This window comes from Bos indicus x Bos taurus, chromosome 8 (genome assembly GCF_003369695.1).
Source record: "Bos indicus x Bos taurus breed Angus x Brahman F1 hybrid chromosome 8, Bos_hybrid_MaternalHap_v2.0, whole genome shotgun sequence".
Classification (NCBI taxonomy): Eukaryota; Metazoa; Chordata; class Mammalia; order Artiodactyla; family Bovidae; genus Bos; species Bos indicus x Bos taurus.
The window spans coordinates 9,524,866-9,544,979 of record NC_040083.1 but is presented as its reverse complement, the minus strand read 5'-3'; the positions used below and the strand labels follow the sequence as shown (position 1 = coordinate 9,544,979).

The 20,114-nt window shown below is 38.0% G+C and overlaps 1 protein-coding gene across 13 annotated transcripts in view; it reads left to right on the top strand.

Moving 5' to 3' along the window:
• Positions 1-20,114, top strand: part of HMBOX1 (homeobox containing 1) — a 192,620-nt gene that overhangs the window by 120,250 nt on the left and 52,256 nt on the right. For all 13 annotated transcript variants that reach the window (XM_027549023.1, XM_027549016.1, XM_027549017.1 and 10 more), the window contains 2 exons: positions 7,004-7,114; positions 17,433-17,586. In XM_027549023.1, coding sequence (XP_027404824.1) covers positions 7,004-7,114; positions 17,433-17,586 — 265 coding nt within the window. The remainder of the gene's footprint in view (positions 1-7,003; positions 7,115-17,432; positions 17,587-20,114) is intronic.

The following is a 20,114-nucleotide window of genomic DNA, read 5'->3' as shown; positions in this document are numbered from 1 at the left end:
TCTTCACTGTATGTAAAATACGCCTCAGTTAAAAAGGGGACAACAGAGTTGTTGAATAACATCACTGACTCAGTGGACGTGAGTTTGAGCAAATTCTGGGAGATAGTGGAGGTAAAAGAAGCCTGGGGTACTATAGTCCATGGAGTCACAAAGAGTCAGACATGACTTAGCAACTGAACAACAAAAGCAAAAATACAGAGCTAGGAATGGGAACGGTGGGAAACTGTATGATAAATCCTGATTTCATTTAAATATACAACTGTGAGCAAACAGCTATGGCAGTTATGAGTCCAGGACAGAATGTTGACTATACAGAAATAAATAGTCAAGTATCTCCCAAATATAGGAGATGGATATACAGTCTGGAGAAGGAAATGAGGAAAGTATGTTATAATGCATGTGTATTAGTTATCTGTTGCTACTGAAAAGATTACATTGACCTTAGCAACTTGAAAGAACCTACATTTTCATTCTCTCACTCAGGCTTTATAGATCAAGATTCCAGAAGCAGCTTAGGTCATTCTCGTTCAGGGTGTCTCAGGAGGCTACAGTAATCAGTAGCTTAGCTAATGCTAAGGGAATGACTTCTAAGAGGGCTCACTTGCATAGCTGTTAGTGAAACACTTCAGTTCTTTGCCACATGGATTTCTTCATAGGGCTGAAATGGCAGCTAGCTTTTCTCAGAACCAACTTAGAGCAAAACAGTAACTTTTCATGACTTAGCCTTGTAAGTCATCATATTTTGTTGGTTGCACACACCAACCCTGAAGCAGTGTTGGAGGGGATTACATACAGGTAGGAACACTGAGAAAATCATTAGGAGTCATCCTGGAGCCTAGCTATCACAGTCAGCTAATTTTCTTAGTTTTTTTAGCCAGGAGCCATTAGATACTGCCCACAAGTTAGAAAACAGTGCTTCCAGCCTCCTAATGTTTTTATATGATCCTTGTTTGTTTGTTTGTTTTATTGCACCCTTAGAAACGCCATTTCCCTTAGAGAAGGATTTGCTAAACTTGAGTAGATCTTTCTCTCAGGGTTCACTCACGGCTCAGACTGTGAAGAATCTGCCTGTAATGCAGGAGACCTAGGTTCGATCCCTAGGTCAGGAAGTTCCCTTGAAGAAGGAAATGGCAACCCACTCCAATATTCTTGCTTGGAGAATTCCTGTGGACAGAGGAGCCTGGCGAACTACAGTCCATGCAACTGCAAAGAGTCAGACATGACTGAGTAACTAACACTTCTCTCTAGTGTATTTAAATTTTTTTTCTTGTGTTAGAATCAAATCAAACTTATTTGATGTTTTTACATTTTAAAATTCAGAATGTAGTAGTATCTCATTTTAGTAATTATTTCTGCCTATTTGGTGTCCAAGTATGCTTGGAGTGATTTTGTAATGAGTGTAGTTATTTCTAAGTGGTAAAAATCTGGCTAAATTTCTTTTATTAGCTATCCTCCTAAGTTTTTTACTCTCCTCTGAATCGCTTAGAATTCTTTTTATAATGAGCATGTGTTAATATTTACAAATCAGACTTAAAAAGTAAATTTTATAATATTTAGTAATGGTGATGATGTAGGGGAAAATGCTCATCCATGTTGGTTAGAATATAAAACTGGGTACAGTCTTTAGGGAACAATTTGGTAGTATCTATCACAAAGTTAAATGCCACTCATATGCTACAAATCAAATTCCATCCCTGTAAATTAGCCCTAAAATATTTATTTACATACACAAAGACAGGCATAGAGTGTTCATTGCATCATTTATAATCATAAAATGTTAGCAACAGTTGAAATGTCTAATAATAGGTCAGTGTTGAAGTGGATTATGGTGTATTTCTGCTGTAAAATACCATGTAGCTTAGAATGATGAAGATTCATAGTGTGCTACATGAGAAAATTCTAAGATGTGAGAAACATTGTTACTTACTACGTATGGAATAACTGCAAATGTGTGTTTTAAAAAAAAAACCTAGATGGCATATATGTAAAAGTGATAGTCACTCAGTCATTTATGATTCTTTGCAACCCATGGACTGCCCGCCAGGCTCCTCTGTCCTTGGGATTCTCTAGGCAAGAATACTGGAGTGGGTCGCCATTCCCTTCTCCAGAGCATCTTCCCAATCTAGGGATCAAACCATGACTCCTGCATTACAGGCAGATTCTTTCCTGTCTGAACCACCAGGGGAGCACATATATGTACATGTTTGTGTGTTAAATGCATAGGAAGGAGATTGGAAATATTCACACCAAATAAACAAGGATACGTTTAAGGATGAGAGAAGGGTTAAAGATAGAGGAACGACTTTTTTCTCTGAGTTTGTGACTTATTTTTATGGGGAATGGATGCATGCCTTCTAACTTAAAAATGTTGAGACATGTCTCTCACAGTGTGGAAGGTGAATTGCAGAAATGACTGTAGCTCTCAAGTAGAAAATTTCATGAAGCACATTCTACTTTTTCTAATTAAAAAGGATCTGATCTTGAGGGTTTTTCATTTTATGTATCTTAGATGACTTGTTCTTTTCATCAAAGTTATTTCCATTATCTAGGCAAGGGAGGCTGAGATTCCAAACTGCAGGAATGAGGACTGGAAAAAGAGAGTTTTTGGAAGAGAAAAGGTTGGATTTAGTAAGCATGTGAGAGTTTGGAGAATGAGTGGAATGGAAGATAAAATTGAGATGGAGGACACAGGAAGAAGAGCAGATTTAAAGGAGGAAGCTAATGAATCAAGTTTACTGTGTTGAAGGCCTGTGGGAAATTCTCATGATGCTATCCAGCAGATGGTTTGAAAGGAATAGGATGGTGCTCCAGTGATGGCTGAAGTGACTTAGCAGCAGCAGTAGCTAGAAGTCACTGGTATTTAAATACTTTAAACCATGATTTTTCGTAGATGAGATGACCAAAGGAAGAGAGAGTGTAGAGTGAGAAAAGATGCTTAAACATGGAATCTTGGGGCACTAACATGAAAGGAGATAACATAGCAATCCCTGAAGTTGGCTAAAAAGTTGTGTTGGGGTTTGTATCCAGCATTCCAAGCATGAAGATGATGTATCACACGCCACAGGAAGTTGGAGGAAGAAGAAGCATTGAAATTTGCAGTACTGGGGAACTTGGACAAGAATGGGTTGTGGTGGAGAGCCCTCTAGTGGAAGGGAGCATGGTATTTGAGGGACTGGAAGGAGCCTGATAAAGCTGACGCTCAGAAAGGAATATGAATGAGATGGGCAGGGAGGCTTTTTCATCCTTTGAATACAATGTGATCACTTCCTTATCGGAAAGAAATTAATCAGGGGTTAGTTTTAGTCTCTCAGTGTATGAAGGTTATATGTAAATTTCTCTTTTCGTCTGCCCTGTGCAAGGTAGAAAAGAGCTTTTGAGGAGATAAAACTTTCATCAGAGAATGACATTGTTTTCAGCAGTGGAAACAGTGGTAAAGGGAATTAGGAGAATTTTCTCCCAGTAAAGAGAGGTTTCAGGGCCTTTTGACACTAGCTCAGTTGAAGTTCAAAAGACATGGAACAGCCCCAGAAGAAGTTGCTAACTAAGAAATATCATTGTGAAATGTATTATTGTAGATGCTCTAGTTTTATAGTGCCTTTTCTGGAAAAAGCTACCTGATTTATTACTTTGTTTTCTTACAAAAAGTGAGATTAAGTTTACAAGAAGTTCCTTGTTTATTTCTTCCCCTCACAAAAGACTGGACAGGAGGCTATTCTTTATTAACTTCTCTCTCTGTTTTATTAAATTAATTATTACAAATAGAGAAAATTGCAAAACAACATATATTAAGTTAACATTGCTTACCCCAGAATGGAATTGGCCAGGGAAGGGTGAAATTAACTTCTTTTTGCACTTATGTTTTGTTTAACTTAATTACAGTGTTCATAAAGCAACCAGTAAAGTTTGTTGTGTTTAAAGGGAAAAGATAAAAATAAAATTAATAAATATTTGTAGACAGAATAAGAAAACAGTATAGAGATGCACAATGGAGGGAGAGTCCACCATTCTATGTTCATATAGTGTATCTTTGGCTATATATGAGCTTTTGTTACTGTACAAAACAACATAGATTATATAAAAATATGTGTATTCATTAAACTATGTACTTTTCCATATATCATGGACATCTTTCCGTATTGATACATACTTCATTTTTTTTTAGCACTGCATAGAATTTTTAAAACTTTTTTGGGGGAAAAAAACCATTTTTTATTGAAATACAATGTAAAGAGAAAAGTACCCTGTTTAATAACTTTTACAAAGTGAAGACACAAATGCAAGCACCATCCAGATTAAGTTCAAGAACAGTGCTGGTGACTACATAGGCCTTTCTCATCCTGCCTTCAGTCATTAACCTCCCTCCTAATCAGTTAAGCACTATTCTGATCATCATACATACAGATAAACTGGGTCTGTTTTTAAACTTTACGTGAATTGAATCATACAGTATTTTGCATGACTCTATGTGTATGTCTGACTATTAATTATTTTTGTGAGATTTATCCATGTGATTGCATATAGCAGTAGTTTACCCTTTTCCTACTTGGTATAGTAGTCTATGATGGCTCAGTGGTAAAGAATCCACCTGCCAGTGCAGAAAATGTGGGTTCAGTTCCTGGGTCAGAAGATCCCCTGGAGTAGGAAATGATAACCCACTCCAGTATTCTTGCCTGGGAAATCCGATGGACAGAGAAGCCTAGCAGGCTACAGCCCATGGGGGTTACAAAGAGTCAGACATGACAGAGTGACTAAACAATAGCAACAAATAACAGTGTATAGTAGTGTGTGGTAGAATACACAGATACCACAGTTTGTGCATTTTCCTGTTATTTGTATTTGAGTTTTTTTAAACTAGGGACTATGATAGAAAATGCTCAAAAAAGCCTTCGTGTATGTGTTTTTGAACACATTCTCTTGGGTATGTACACATTTCTGTGGGAATGAATTGCTGGATAATACATGTTCAGCTTTAGTAGATTCTAGTAAATTTAGTAAATCTAATAGATCTTTTTAGTAGATCTAGTAAATCTAGTGATTTGGTAGATAAACTCAGCTCTTTGCCAAAGGGGCCCTGATATGTTACCCTTCCATCAGCTATATGAAAGTATCCTATACTCCATTCCCTACCAACGCTTGGAGTTGATGGCTTTTTGTTTGGCTGGTTTTGGTTTTCTGTTGTTTGTCTTTGGCTGTTACAGAGCATTAGTTTAAAATTCTGCCCAGGATTTTATTATATGAATATACCGTAATTCACTGTCCATTTGCTGGGCTCTTGCCCTGTTCCCTTGCTATAGCACAGCTAGAGCTTGAACAGCTCTAATGCCTAGTCGGCGCTGTGGTTTGTTCTGTGTGTGATCTGACTGTTTGAGGAAGATGTAATACTGTAGGTACCAGAACCAATATATTCTTTGATTTTTTCTTAACAGATTTTCCTCAGATTCCCTCTGTTTTTGAGTAGTATATGATGCCAGTGTAAGAATCCATGTAAAATAGTTTCATTTTGTTGACATGAAAATCAGTTTTGATTTCATGGTGGTAAATGGTTGTTTTCTTCACTCTTGTTAAAAAGTCACGTTAAAAAAAAAAATAGTGTAATGCCTGAAACCAGACTTTCAGTGAAAGCACTGGTAAACACAGCTAATTTAATTATACTGAATAATTTGCATTCTCCTAGAACAAGCATACAGTGATAGCTACCAGCACCTGCGTGACATAGATCTTCAACCCATTGGAAAACTGCTGTGAGAATGATCTGAGAACATAATCCCTTGGTATTTGGAAATTTCTGAATTTCATCCTTTGAAAATGAAAGGTTTCCAATCAGAGAACCATGCTTCAGCTCAACCTTAACAAAACTCCCCTCCCCCATTTACTCAGATTTTCTTTTAATGTGGAGTTTTACAAGTACAGAACTCTACTCTGGGGACTTCCTTCTAATTAGTTCAATGTGATCACTAGACCTGCTGCTTCTCATGTTGGGCGTGTGATTACTTCATGATAACCACTCTTCCTATTGTGCAGTATAACTTTAAACAGGTGTTTCACAGGTGGTATTCAGTACTATCCAGTTACCATAAGTAATTCCTTGTGAGAGTTTAGTACTGTTAACCCTTTATGGTCGCTGAATGGTCTTTTGGAAAGTGCCTTATGGGCATGTAAGATAGTTTTATATTTCCTATTATTCTTCGCTTTTGTCAGTTGTATGTTGAATTATTCATTTTTGGAATAGCTATAATGACCCGAAGGAGCATGTTATTCTCATCCTAGTAAGTTTTAGATGTGCTTTTTTACTTTCACGTGGAGGTGTTTCACATTTATTATTAATTGCTGTCAAGAACTTTTTAGTGATAGCTGAAAACTTCTTTATATTCTGCTCAGTGTTTGGATAAGTCTGTTAAAGGAACATCTTTACCTCTTGGGGTTTTTTAAGAGGTGCTATTGTACATAAGCTGTAAATCTTCCAGCTGTTAGTTATCTGTACTAACAAGCCTGAAAATAAATCAACAAGCGAGCTAGCCTAAATGAGTTAACATAATCCAGAAACCTTACTGAGGAGAGTATTTTCAATGACCTCTCCTTTCTCAGCCCCTAAATCTTTTTATCAGTATCAATAATGTGTTGTCTTGGTTTTTTTCCTTCTAAATATCTGGTAAAAGTTCTAATGTCATACATCAGTATTGGGGTGGAGGTGGTGACGGTGGTTGAAGGAGCACAGATTGAATCAACTTCTGACTTTATCTCATATTCGGGACCTGGTTTAGAGATGAATTTAGAAAGCATTTTGAAGTCTTGGTAAATAAAATGCTTTGACCTCTGATAGATCATTTCTGAATCTATCCTTGCAGCCAGCTTTTACAAAGAAGCCCAATATTAAAAGCCTTGCTCAAGTTGCAGCTTCCTTGTAGAGTAGGAGAGTAAAGTACCCAGTAACCTAATGCCAGCAGATGCCTTGTGAACGTCCGTCACTGCAGCACCCACAGCAGCTGTTTCTCTTTCTCCATAGGTATCAGCCAGAGCCGGATCTCTCACTGGTTATTGCAGCAGGGGTCAGACCTGAGTGAACAGAAGAAAAGAGCATTTTACCGATGGTATCAGCTTGAAAAGACAAACCCTGGTAAAAAAATTTTTCCTTTTTTTAATTGCCTTTGAAACAGGACAAGTATAATTAATTCCTTCATTGAATCCGTGTGCTGATTTGTCTTCCCCAAGGTAGTTTCATACACTGCTGTTGCTCCTTTATGCCAGAGAACTCTCTTTAACCATAAGATCTAAGCCCTGATTATTATACTAGTTTTTAGTTCAGTGTTCAGCATTGTCTAGTCATCTTCACCGCTTCCTCCAAGGTGCCTCTCTGTTTCTAGGTTATATGACATTTCTAACAGTAATTGGAAAGAATGGTCATGATTGTCAGTGGTCATTTCCCCCCGCCCTCAACTAAAGCTACATACAATATTTCATACCTAGTTTTATGTGTTTTTCTAAATCTTGTTTTAGTAATATAAATTTAATATTTTTATTTTGTTCACAGTATACCATATCCAGTGGTTTCTGCTAATAATTTTCTGTTTCTAATTCTAATTGTGGGTAATGAATGTGTTTTTGGACTTTAGAGTGAGCTGCCCTGTTGACTTTGGGGCTTCGAATAGAATGAAATCTTAAGGGAAAAGATCACAGAAACCTTTGTGTCAGAAGTTAACAGGATATGCAAGATCTATTGCAGGATACAGGTGGTATATGAAGTAAAATCTGAAGTTTTTGACAGACTGTTTCAGTCTACACATTACAAAGACTGGTCACAGTGAGGTCAGTCTCAAGTTTAACCTTGTGACTGAGCTTCTTCTGTAACACTATAGCATTAAAGCCTTTGCTTGGAGACTAAATTATCAATCCAAATATTGTGTATTGAAGACTCTTAGCTAATAATAGCATTGGCTCTGAGGTGGAAATAGTGTTATGGAGACATGTTTGTTTGTGTGTGTCTGTGGTAAGACTTGTTTTTCAAAGATCACTTTTTATTTGAAAGGCTTGGGTAGACAAAAGAGAACAGCATACTCTCCCCAATGAATTTTTTAAACTAACCAGCCCCCCATTTTCTATACTGAAATGTTACAGATGTACAAAAAAGTTGAAAAACTAGCTCACTTAACACCTGTTTACCCTCCTCTTAGATACAGTGATTGTTCACAATTTGCTGTGTTTGTGTTATACCTATAAAATAAAAGAATTTTTAAATGTATGGTTATATACAAACACACTCTTTCTCTCTCTTTAGTATTAAAGAAAAAAAGAAAAAGTGAAAGTGAAGTCGCTCAGTCATGTCCGACTCTTTGTGACCCCATGGACTGTAGCCTACCAGCTCCTCTGTCCATGGGGTCTTTATCATTTGTCTGCTTAAAAAAAGGATACTACTACTTAACCACAGCCCCTACTATCACATCTAAGAAAATTAATTATAATTCCTTAATATCAGCTAATATCCAGTCCATATTCACATTTCTTTAGTTGTTGAGAGAATGTTTTTTGTAGCTTTTTTTAAGATTAATTTTTAATTGGTGTGTAGTTGGTTTACAATATTGTGTTAAGTTTCAAGTGTATAGCAAAGTGATTCAATTAGATATGTTTCAGATTATTTTCCATTACAGGTTATTATAAGATACCGACTGTAGTTCCCTGTGCTGTACAGTAAATCCTTATTGCTTATATATTTTATGTATAGTAGCTTGTATGTGTTAATCCCATACCCTTGATTTATTAGCTTTTTTAAAAATTAAATGTTATTTAGGCTGACAAATTGGAATTTGTTATGTCTCTTTAGACTCTGAAATCTAGTCACTTAAAATTTTTCTTTCATGGCATAAATTTTTTAAACCATCTAATCTTACAAAGTGTCCTACATTCTGGGCTTTTCATTTTCCTCTTAGTGTGAACTAACTTGTTTTTCTATACCCTGTGTATTTCACCTAAACTGAAAGTTAGGATTGGAAGCTTGGTTAGATTCAGCTTCAATTTGTTTGGCAAGAGTAATTCATACATCGTTTAAGAAGGACATTTACTGATGGCCTTAATTAACTTTGAAGCACATGAGGATAAAATGACTATGTGATAAACTAGGTATAGTAAAATATTAGGGGGTATAGGTACAGATAATCACTATAAAATTCTTTCATCATTGCTGTATGTTTGAAAATTTTCACAATAAAACATTAGGGCAAATGCTTTGTAGGTAATTTTACCTCATGTTACCACATGTCAAGAGGCATGTAAAAGTCAGTTTGTACCACTCCTCATTTGCTAAGTTTGATGATTTGTTAAATTGGTGGCCACTAGATCCTGTTTTTGCGGGTTGTAAATAATCTCTCGGGCGTTATTTTGACACTGGATAAATTGCCTTTTTTGTAACAACCATTTTGCCAATGGTCTTAGCATCCATTGATGATGCTCACCTGAATCAGTTATTCTGATGGAGGAATGTAAAATGGTAATGATGTAGTCTAGCACTCCTCCACTATTTATTAGCTGGCAGTTTTTCTATAAAGAGGAATTTTCATCTTTAGGTATTTTTCTAACAACATCTAGATAGGCAGGCAAACCTCTCAAAATAATGACTTTGCTGTTGCTGCCATTAGTGACACATTCTAAAACAGCACAGTTTAGAAAAAAATATAATGCAAATGATGTATATAATTTTAAATTGTCTAATAGCCAAATTTTAGAAATAAGAAATTGCTAGAATTAATTTTGATAATATATTTATGTTTGTGTTATCACTTCAACATTTAATCAACACTTTAAAAGGTTACTAAGATCTCTCCCCCACCTTCTGTACTTCCTTTTTCTTTCCTTTTTCCCTCTCTTTCTCTCCTTTTCTTTGTTTTTCTTTGAAATCCAGTGTGTATTTTACACTTGAAGCATCTGCCATACTTCACGTGCTCAGCAGGAAGGTGTGGCTAGTGGCTTCCATATAGGACACTGTAGTCTAAAGATTCATGTTGAGGCCACACTTCAATCTGAGCTCTAAGCAGTCTTCCCAAAGAGCTGGCATCTTCCATGATCCACAGCACTGCAAATCAGGAGAGGAACAAAAACATGGCACTTGATCTGTTGAATACGGCAGCTTACACTATGATAGCGAGGGTTGCTGCTGCTACTGCTAAATCGCTACAGTCGTGTCCAACTCTGTGCGACCCCATAGATGGCAGCCCACCAGGCTCCCCCGTCCCTGGGATTCTCAAGGCAAGAACACTGGAGTGGGTGATAGCAAGGTTTAGGCAAGGTAAATAAGGACCTGTGTCCAGGGGTTTCATAAACCTGGTCATATGCTGGCAGTTGGCTACCAGGGAGACTATCAGAGGGATTGTTCATGTTGCAGAATATATATAGCAGAGCAGTGAAGAATTTGGAGGACAAACACTAGTCAACTCTGTCAGGCAATCAGCCTCTGTAAGAGAAGGGATTTTTGTCTCTTAGGTTTGGCACTCAGATCAGTGTTTGACATATAATCTAATCATGGCTGATAAAGGTAAATTCCCACACTGGATTTCAGGGCTGGACTTTAGTCTCAGACAGGAACGTGGATACCAGGAAAAGGAATTCCCTAGAAACCGGAAAGCAGACTATCAGGTCAGCATTGTTGTAGCTGATCAAGGTAGCACTGTCAATTGTGGAATTTGACGATTGGAATTCAGTTTCAACAAGAAAAATGGGAAAGGGCTAACAGCATTCATCCAAATCTTGATTAGCAGGGGTTTTTTTAAGGATATAGAGTCTCCCTTTAAGAATGCTACTGCTGCTGCTGCTGCTAAGTTGCTTCAGTCGTGTCCAACTCTTCGAGACCCTGTGGACTGCAGCCTACCAGGCTCCCGAGTCCCTGGGATTCTCCAGGCAAGAACACTGGAGTGGTTGCCATTGCCTTCTCCACCCTTTAAGAATAAGTTCCTCTAATTATATGTATTTGCTGTTCAGTGAAGTTACATTACCCACTGTCCCCTTTTTAAAGGCTTCCTGTTTTTCATTTGAGAATCAGATCCATTCTGGTGGCTTCCCCGGTGGCTCAAAGAGTAAAGAATCAGCCTGCAATGCAGGAGACTTGAGTTCGATTCCTTGGTTGGAAAGATCCCCTGGAGATGGAAACCCACTCCTGTATTCTTGCCTGGAAAATCCCATGGACAGAGGAGCCTGGCGAGCTACAGTCCATGGGGTTGCAAAGAGTCGGACATGACTAAGTGACTAACACACACACACATCCATTCTAGTTCTGAGTTCTAACTTTCTAGTCTTTTCTGTAGGATGTAATTTGAAGTTAGCTGAAGAAAAAAGGATAAGTTAGTGATGATCAGTTGGTCATTTTTATTACATCAACAGTAATTAGATATTACCAGTTGGAATTTAACTTTTTAAAAGGTTTTCTTTGTACTCTCACCTTGATTAAAAGAACTAATATGGTACAGAATTTTTTCTAGATAAATTCACTTTCCTTGATCTTGAAATAACCTTTGGTTTTAGCTAAAGGATTGTATTCTTGTTTCATAGGCACTTTGGAACTATTAGCCAAAATTACATTAGCATCTAAGAATAGCTTATCCACTGTGTAGTCAGTAGTTGCCTGTACTACATCAGAATCTTCTTTGCAAGTCATTGCAGAGGTGATTAGAATCCAACTAAATGTATCTCAGTCGAGAAGTGGTTAAATAAATGATGATATGTTTGTAGAATGGAATACTGTGGAGGCTATGTAGCTATTTTTTAAAGGTGACTTTACAGGAATTGAATTTATATGTGGTAATATCAAATTTGTAAGTGAGTAATGTAGGCTACTAATGACATAGTATATTTCTGTTTATATAGGGGGATACATACACATACATATGTAGTTCCATAAACATGGAACATCTCTGGGAAGGTATATTAGGAATTGATAAGAAAGGCTCTGTGGAGGGGAACTGAAAGAAGAGGAGGCCAGGAGTGGCAGAGAGGTTAGTTATGCAACTTTTTTGTGTCTTTCTAAATTTTGTACCATGTACTTGTGTTATATATTCCAAAAACACATTGAGAAGAGAGGGAGGGAGAAAGGCAAAAAAAAGAAAATTATCTATCTGTTTATAGCTTTCAAAATATAAAAAACTGAAGAACCTAGGTCCACATAGTTCATACCTATTTTGAGAGGCAGTTAGTTAGAAAATACAATGTCACTGATTTTTCTTGATCTTTTATTTCTTATTTTTTCTCTGTCTAGGACAGATAACTTATCAGAAGAAATGTAAATGGTATTATCCCTTTGCATATATTCTGAGAAAAAACTGAAAAATTAAGTGAAAAAGTGCCCCTTTTCCCCTCCCTCTAAATTTAAGCATTTAGAAAAACAACCAAAAAAAAAAAATTTGTACATTCTGTGCCTTTATTCCTGGGCTCAGAGCATTTCTCTCTCTATACCTTATTGAAGTTCTTTCTTTTCAACCTCTTCACTCTGGATCCATTTGAATAGTTCTTTTTTTTTTTTTTTTTAAGTCTCTCTTTTAGTAATAATAATAATAGAAAAATAATAGAGTGGATATTTATTTTTTACTCATAATCCTACAGATATAGTGTAGTTCTCTGATAAACAGACCAATCATCAGAATTTCCCAGCACAACCCTACCCCTGCCAAGACATATGAATAAAATAGGCTGATGGAAGCTGATCAAATACATTTTATCTTGTTTCTTACGAAAACATTTACAAGAAAATGCTTATTTTTAAAGCAGTGAGTATGAAATTTAGCATGGTTGACATCAAAAGCCCCTTTATTTAATTAAATTAAGCTCAGCAGTCCTTTTGCTTGTCTAATTTAAACATTAGTACAGCAGACAGGGCTTGATGAGTTCTTCTTGGCTCATGGCTGTGATTCTGCATATTTCTAAATTAAATAGTTAAATAAAGTTTGCCAAGAGGTTTATGCAGCAAGCACATGAAGTAAATTTGGAGATCAGAGGTAATGCCTCCTCCTTTCGCTGTTGCAGAGTTTCAGAGCCTCAGGGAGATCATGTGTGTGACAGTGGGGAAGATGAAGAATTACTTATAGAGAAGCTAGTATCTGTGAATGGAGTAGTGATATCGTGCTTGTTGTCATTGTTTTATTAGCTGATTGGCAAAGGCTCACCCAAAAGTAATTCCGAGAAGCAAGAAAATAATTATATATGCAAAGACAACAGTTACCAAAATGTTAAAAATCTATCAGCAGTTTAGGAAGAATTGTTTTTTTTTTCTCTCTCTCTCTTTCTCTTAGGTTTAGATTTGCTAGATAAATCTGCAGAATTTTGTGTTGCAAATTTTGCATATGTTTTGAGGGAAAATGCAAAATTAAGGAAAATCATACAATGAAAAGGTACCTTTCTTCCCCTCTAAATGTAAGCATTAAAAAAAACAAACTAAAAGTGTCAGTCTTTGTATCAGGGATGGTATGTGCATTTTCTTAACAAAATTTTGTCTTAATGGGGGCCCAGATATAATGTGGAGAAAGTTTCTGAAGAGAGCACAGGTAACACACTTCCTATAGGGAAAAAATAGTGGCTTCCTTAGCCAACACAGAGTGCCTGTGTTTACTTCTTGTATACATTGTTCCTGCATCCCACTATCTTTGTATTTTTCTCTGAAAGTCAATAATTTTGAACGCTTTCTTGGGTTATTCATTGTTCTCCATCCGTTTCAACCAAAGCAAGAGGAACATGTTTCTATTTGTTTATTGTTTATTGTTTGTGTTTATTGTAATATTTCCAGGATGCTTCTTGTGCTGTTTTAAAATACTACTACATTGACAAAAGAAAAGGAGCAAGAAGAAACCCTCAAGAGTAATATAATAATATTATGTTTCAAATTAAGTTTGTAAGTTTGAAATCATTCAGTTTCTACCTTCTGTGCATAAATATCCTTGAATTCTTTTAATGTAACCAGGCCACTTCTTACTTCACTCTCTTCTCTTCCTCCTTCCCTTTCTCCCCTTTCCTTTTCCTTCCTGACCAATTTTATTTCATCTAAGTTTCCTTTTTCTAGAAAACGTGGAAAATAGAGAATATTATGAAGAAGTATAGTTACATTACCAATCAACCTTAATATCAGGAAAGAACCATTATTGTCACTTGGCTTATTCCATTTCATGATTTGGTTAAGAGTCTTTGTTTTCTTTGTACCCATTTATCACTCTAAGAAAGCATGCCATAGTTACAGATACGGCATACTAGTTGCAACTCACTGACCTATTTCTTGTCCTCCACCCACTGAAGCCCTGAAGTTCTATATCCTTTTACCAGAGCAGACCTTGGATGGGGCCCTGCTGCCTCACCCAGATCTTCTGTCTTAATAAGCCATAGTAACAAGTTTGGCTCTGTTTTGGACTGTAGAATCGTGGCTGTAGAATAAAGTCTGTATATTCTAACTTAGACTCCAGAGCCCTCGTTATACTGTAAATTCTGCTTGCATTCAGAAGAATACCAAAACAAGGATTCTGAAACTCTCTAGCCCCATAATTCCCTTTTTACACCTAAACTTTGTTAATTTTGAGTTGGGCCCAGATCTAATTGCCAAGTTATTTTAGCAGAACAGAGCCCTCTTTCTTGAGCTATCTAAAGAAAGGTTTCAATTTAGAGTTTCATAGTGTGTGGGCCAGGAATTTTTTAAATCAGGGATCAGCAAACTCTCCCTGTAAAGGGCAGATAGTAAATAGTTTAGGCTCTGCAAGCTGTGTGGTCTCTGTCACAGCTACTCAGTTCTGCCATTAGAGTACCAAAAAAAGAGGCAATATGTAAGTGACGAAGTGTGGATGTGTGCCAGTAAAACTTTTATTTAAACTATGGCAAAAGGCCAGACTGTGCCACACCTTTTAAGCTATCAGTCTATAATATCTTCTGCAGGTGACATATTTGCCCATTTGAGGAAGAAGTCAAATATTTACATCACACGTAACAGGAGATCATGTATATATTAAGAGTGCAAACAAAAGTGAAAACTAAAAAAATATTCTGAGTAATACAAGATACATTGACCATAAAGGAACAGATGAACAGATCTGACTATACAAAAATTAAGATCACAAAGCACACCATAAACAAGAAGTCTAAAGACAAACTGGAAAAAAACAGTTGCAATCTATATGGTTGGCAATTGGTGTTGTATCTATATGCCAGTGAGAGGAATAACCTGAAAGAAGGACAAAAGATAAAAGTTCACAAGAGAAAATACATTAAATAATTGTCAGAAAATAGGAATAGATGCTCATTCTTACTAATAGTGAAATCTTTTTATTAGAATGTTTTTTGCCTGCCAAATTTATAAATGTGAATGATTAGTAACACAATACTCAATGTGTTGGAGAAAATTGGGGAAATAACTGGAGATGGTTGTGGTGTCTTCTATTAGTTCTATCTTATTGTGTAACAAATTACCCCACAGTTTAGCAGCTGAAAACATCAAGCATCGATTATCTCACAATTTCTGTGGATTGGGCATTCAGGAGTTGCTTATGAGGTTGTAGTCAAGTCTTCTTCTAAGGTCACTCCTGTGAGTCCCTGCAGGCTCCAGTTGCTTACAGCCTATTGGCTAGAAACGCCAGGTCTGTCACATGGACCTCACCATTGGCGTCCTGAGTATTCTTACTACATGGCCACTAGTTTCCCCCTGAGCAAGTGATCTAAGAGCCAGAATAACAACACAGACACCACAATGTATTCTGTAGTCTAACCCCCCAAAAGTGGGATGCCATCACTTCATGACATGTTGTTGGTCGCATAAACTAATCTTGGTACAACAAGGTCAATATGAGGAGGTGGGATTCCTCAGGAGCCACCTTGGAAGCTGGTTACCACACAACTATATTGGGACTGTATGTTTGAGCCTTCAGTCTGTCAGCTGTCCTCTCTGCATAGCTTCTGCTGCAGCTAGGGTGTCCAAATTGGCTTTTTTTCTCAAATGTCTGGTGCCTGGGTGGATTTCACAGGAGCAGCTGGGAGCAGACTGGGCCTCTTTCACTCCATATGGCTGGCTTTGGCTTCCTTAAAACAGCGTGGTCTCAGGTTAGTCATGGTTCTTATATGGCAGCCAACTTCTCCAAGAACCAGCATTCCAGGAAGTCTAGTCAGAAATGCAAATTTTCTTAAGACCTGTGCTGTGTAGTTCAGTCGTGTCCAGCTCTCTGCAGCCTCATGGACTGTAGCCACCAGGCTCCTCTGTCCACGGAATTTCCCAGGCAAGATACTGGAGTAGATTGCCATTTCCTACTCCAGGGGGTCTTCCCTACCTAGGGATCAAACCCACTGTCTCTTGCATCTTCTGCATTGGTAGGAGGGTTCTTTACCACTAGCAACACCTGGGAAGCCCTTATGACCTAGCCTCAAACTGTCTCCATTTTCAGCATGTCCCAGGGCCTACCCAGATTCAAAGGCATGATTACCAGGAGGTGTGACTTACTGTGAAGGGCCATTCTTGGAACCTATCCAAGGAATTTGTGTTTAGGAGAGATGATGCTGTCTTACTCTAAAGTGGGAGCAGTGAAGATCATATAAATTGGCCTGATTCTGGATATATTTGGAAGATGAAACTGATAGGATTTGCCTGTGGATTGCTGCTGCTGCTAAGTCACTTCAGTCGTGTCCGACTCTGTGCGACCCCATAGACGGCAGCCCACCAGGCCCTGCCATCCCTGGGATTCTCCAGGCAAGAACACTGGAGTGGGTTGCCATTTCCTCCTCCAATGCATGAAAGTGAAAAGTGAAAGTGAGGGTGCTTAGTCGCATCCGACTCTTAGTGACCCCTTCGACTGTAGCCCACCAGGCTCCTCTGTCCATGGAATTCTCCAGGCAAGAAGAATCTCCCCGACCCAGGGACTGAACACAGGTCTCCCACATTGCAGGAAGACTCTTTACTGACTGAGCCACCAGGGAGCAACAATTTGGGTTATCTTAAATTCATCTCCTACCTGCATACTTTGTTTAAAAGGCTCCATTTTCTCAGCAACCTGAAGACTTAAATAGTAACAAAAGGATCTGAATGTGTAGGGTATATTGTTCAGAAAGATTAAAACTGTCAAGTAGGAATCTCAAGAAAATTTTTTCAGAAGATTCTTTGACTAAGTTGTCACTGGGCCAAAAACCATATATCCTTTTTCCCCTGAAGAGATAGATTTTGAGCTTTGTTGACATAAACAAAAATAAAAGACAAATGACTAGCTGGAAAAAAAAAATGACACTTAAAATAATTAATGATGGGTTTTTTTCCTAAGGAAGAGTTTTTATCTCCTGAGATTTTTATTTTGGTCAAATAATTTTTTAAAATATAAGTATCAATGTATAGGGCCTGCAAGTTCCAGTGAAGGGGCAAAAGGCAGTTGTTGATTTCACGATATATTTTTCATGCTGGTTTAGTAAATTACAAGATATTTACAAAAAAGTATCTTGTTTATTTTCAGGGGCTACGCTAAGTATGAGACCAGCACCCATTCCAATAGAGGACCCGGAGTGGAGACAAACGCCTCCCCCAGTCTCAGCCACGTCTGGCACCTTCCGACTACGGCGAGGCAGTCGATTTACCTGGAGAAAGGAGTGTCTGGCTGTCATGGAAAGGTACCTGTCTCCTTTTCCTAGGAGCAGTCTCCCAAAGTGAGGAAAGAGAAACTTGGGATAGATGTGGACCCTTCATTTCAAACAAGTAATTTGAGATCTAGATTCTCTCAAATTATTTTGAGGTAGAATAAGTACTATATAATTGAAATACTATTAATCTTACCATAGAGAATTCATAAAACTATAGTTAGCATTTCTCAATGTAATTTGTGTCCTCAGTGATTTAAGAAACTTTAAAATAATTTTTTTGAGTTTAGATCTTTGTATTATACTGTAGAAAAACTCATTGAAGCCTTATTTTCATAAAAAATATTGAATAATTGTGTAGGAGGCTACTGAGACCTAACTTTTTTATTCAAGTGAGGTCTGGCCCTATTTCTTCTGACTCGTAACTTGGACGGAGCAGCAGTAACAGGACCACCATCACTGTAGTTCGCTCCGTATGACTCTGTGGTATCTTCAAGCATCCCCCACGGGTTTTAGTCTTGGACTTTAATTCTCTCAGTCATGTCCTACTCTTCGCAACTTCCCTGGTGGCTAAGATGGTAAAGCGTCTGCCTGCAATGCGAGAGACCTGGGTTCGATCCCTGGGTTGGGAAGATCCCTGGAGAAGGAAATGGCAACCCACTCCAGTATCCTTGCCTGGAGAATCCCATGGACAGAGGAGCCTGGTAGGCTACGGTCCACAGGGGTCGAAAAGAGTCGGACACGACTGAGCTACTTCACTTTCACTTTCACTTTTCACAGCCTAAATGAGCTTCGTCCTGAAGGCTAGAAGTACATGTTTTTGACTTTGATTTCATGTCCTTTGACTCTAGCACCAGTTCCTGATCCATAGTAGGTACTTTGTAAACTTTAATTTGACCTTAGCTTTAGTCTTCTCATTTGAAATTATGTAAGTTAATTAAATGTGGTTATGAAGTGTTCTTTGGCAGTAAGCCGAAGAATTGATGCTTTTGAATTGTGGTGTTGGAGAAGACTCTTGAGAGTCCCTTGGACTGCAAGGAGATCCAACCAGTCCATCCTAAAGGAGATCAGTCCTGAATATTCACTGGGAGGACTGATGCTGAAGCTGAAACTCCAATACTTTGGCCACCTGATAACGATGAACTGACTCATTTGAAAAGACCCTGATGTTGGGAAAGATTGAAGGCGGGAGGAGGACGACAACAGAGGATGAGGTGATTGGATGGCATCACCGACTCAATGGACATGAGTTTGAGAGTAGACTCCAGGAGTTGGTGATGGACAGGGAGGCTTAGTGTGCTGCAGTCCATGGAGTCGAAAAGAGTCAGACACGACTGAGCAACTGAACTGAACTGATGAAATGTTCAGTATATTTAAGGTGGATCCTATAGTATAATTATCCTTTTCATCTCCTACCTGTAAGTAATGTTTATAGAATCTTGGTTTGATGGACAGTTTTTGTATGCAGTAAGGTAATAATTGTCTATTAGAAAACTATCTCCCAAGATTAAGAGGTAGAGAAAAAGAATATATTAGGCAGAGGTGAAAAGCATTGAACTTTTTCATATTGTGATTTCTCAATAATTTAAATAATAGAATGGAATTGAATGTTTAAAACTAAATTTAACTTCTAAGCATATACGTACTTACATTGAGCCCGCTTCACATTATTTTCCTGCTGTCTACTCTGGCCAATTGAATGGTATACTAAAAAGAACATTTGACTCAGAGTCAGAAGACCTGGAGCCTGATCTTGGCTTTGCCATTAACAAGCTGTGAAACTTTGTTCCAGTCACAGATTCTGAACTTTAGCTTCCACTAAAAGGTGGTTTTTCCACAGCCAGAGGTGAATTATATGCAGTCTAGGACTTTTGCCATCTCTCTTCCTGCCTTTGTCTTTCAGTCATTAAGTCATGTCCAACTCCTTGTGACCTCAGGGACTGTAGCACACAAGTCTTGCCTGTCATCCACTATCTTCCGAGGTTGCTCACGGTCATGTTCAGTGTGGCGGTGATGCCATCCAACTGTCTCATCCTTTATCGCCCCCTTCTCCTCTTGCCTTCAGTCTTTCCCAGCATATTTCCGAATGAGTAGGCTCTTCACATCAGGTGGCCAAAGCCACCATCAGGGGCTTCAGCATCAGTCCTTCCAATGAATATTCAGGGTTTATTTCCTTTAGGATTGACTGGTTTGATCTTCTTGCTGCCCAAGGGACTCTCAAGAGTCTTCTCCAACACCACAGTTTAAAAGTACCAATTCTTTAGCGCTCAGCCTTCTTTATGGTCCAACTCTCACATCCGTACATGATTACTGGAAAAACCATAGCTTTGAAAGGAATGTCTCTGCCTTTTAATATGCTGTCTAGGTTTGCCATAGTTTTTCTTCCAAGAAGCAAGCGCCTTTCAATTTCATGGGTACAGTCACCATCCACAGTGATTTGGGAGCCCAAGAAAATAAAGTCTCACTGTTTCTACTTTTTCTACTTTTTCCCAATCTATTTGCCATGAAGTGATGGGACCAGGTGCCATGATCTTAGTTTTTTGAATGTTGAGTTTTAAGCT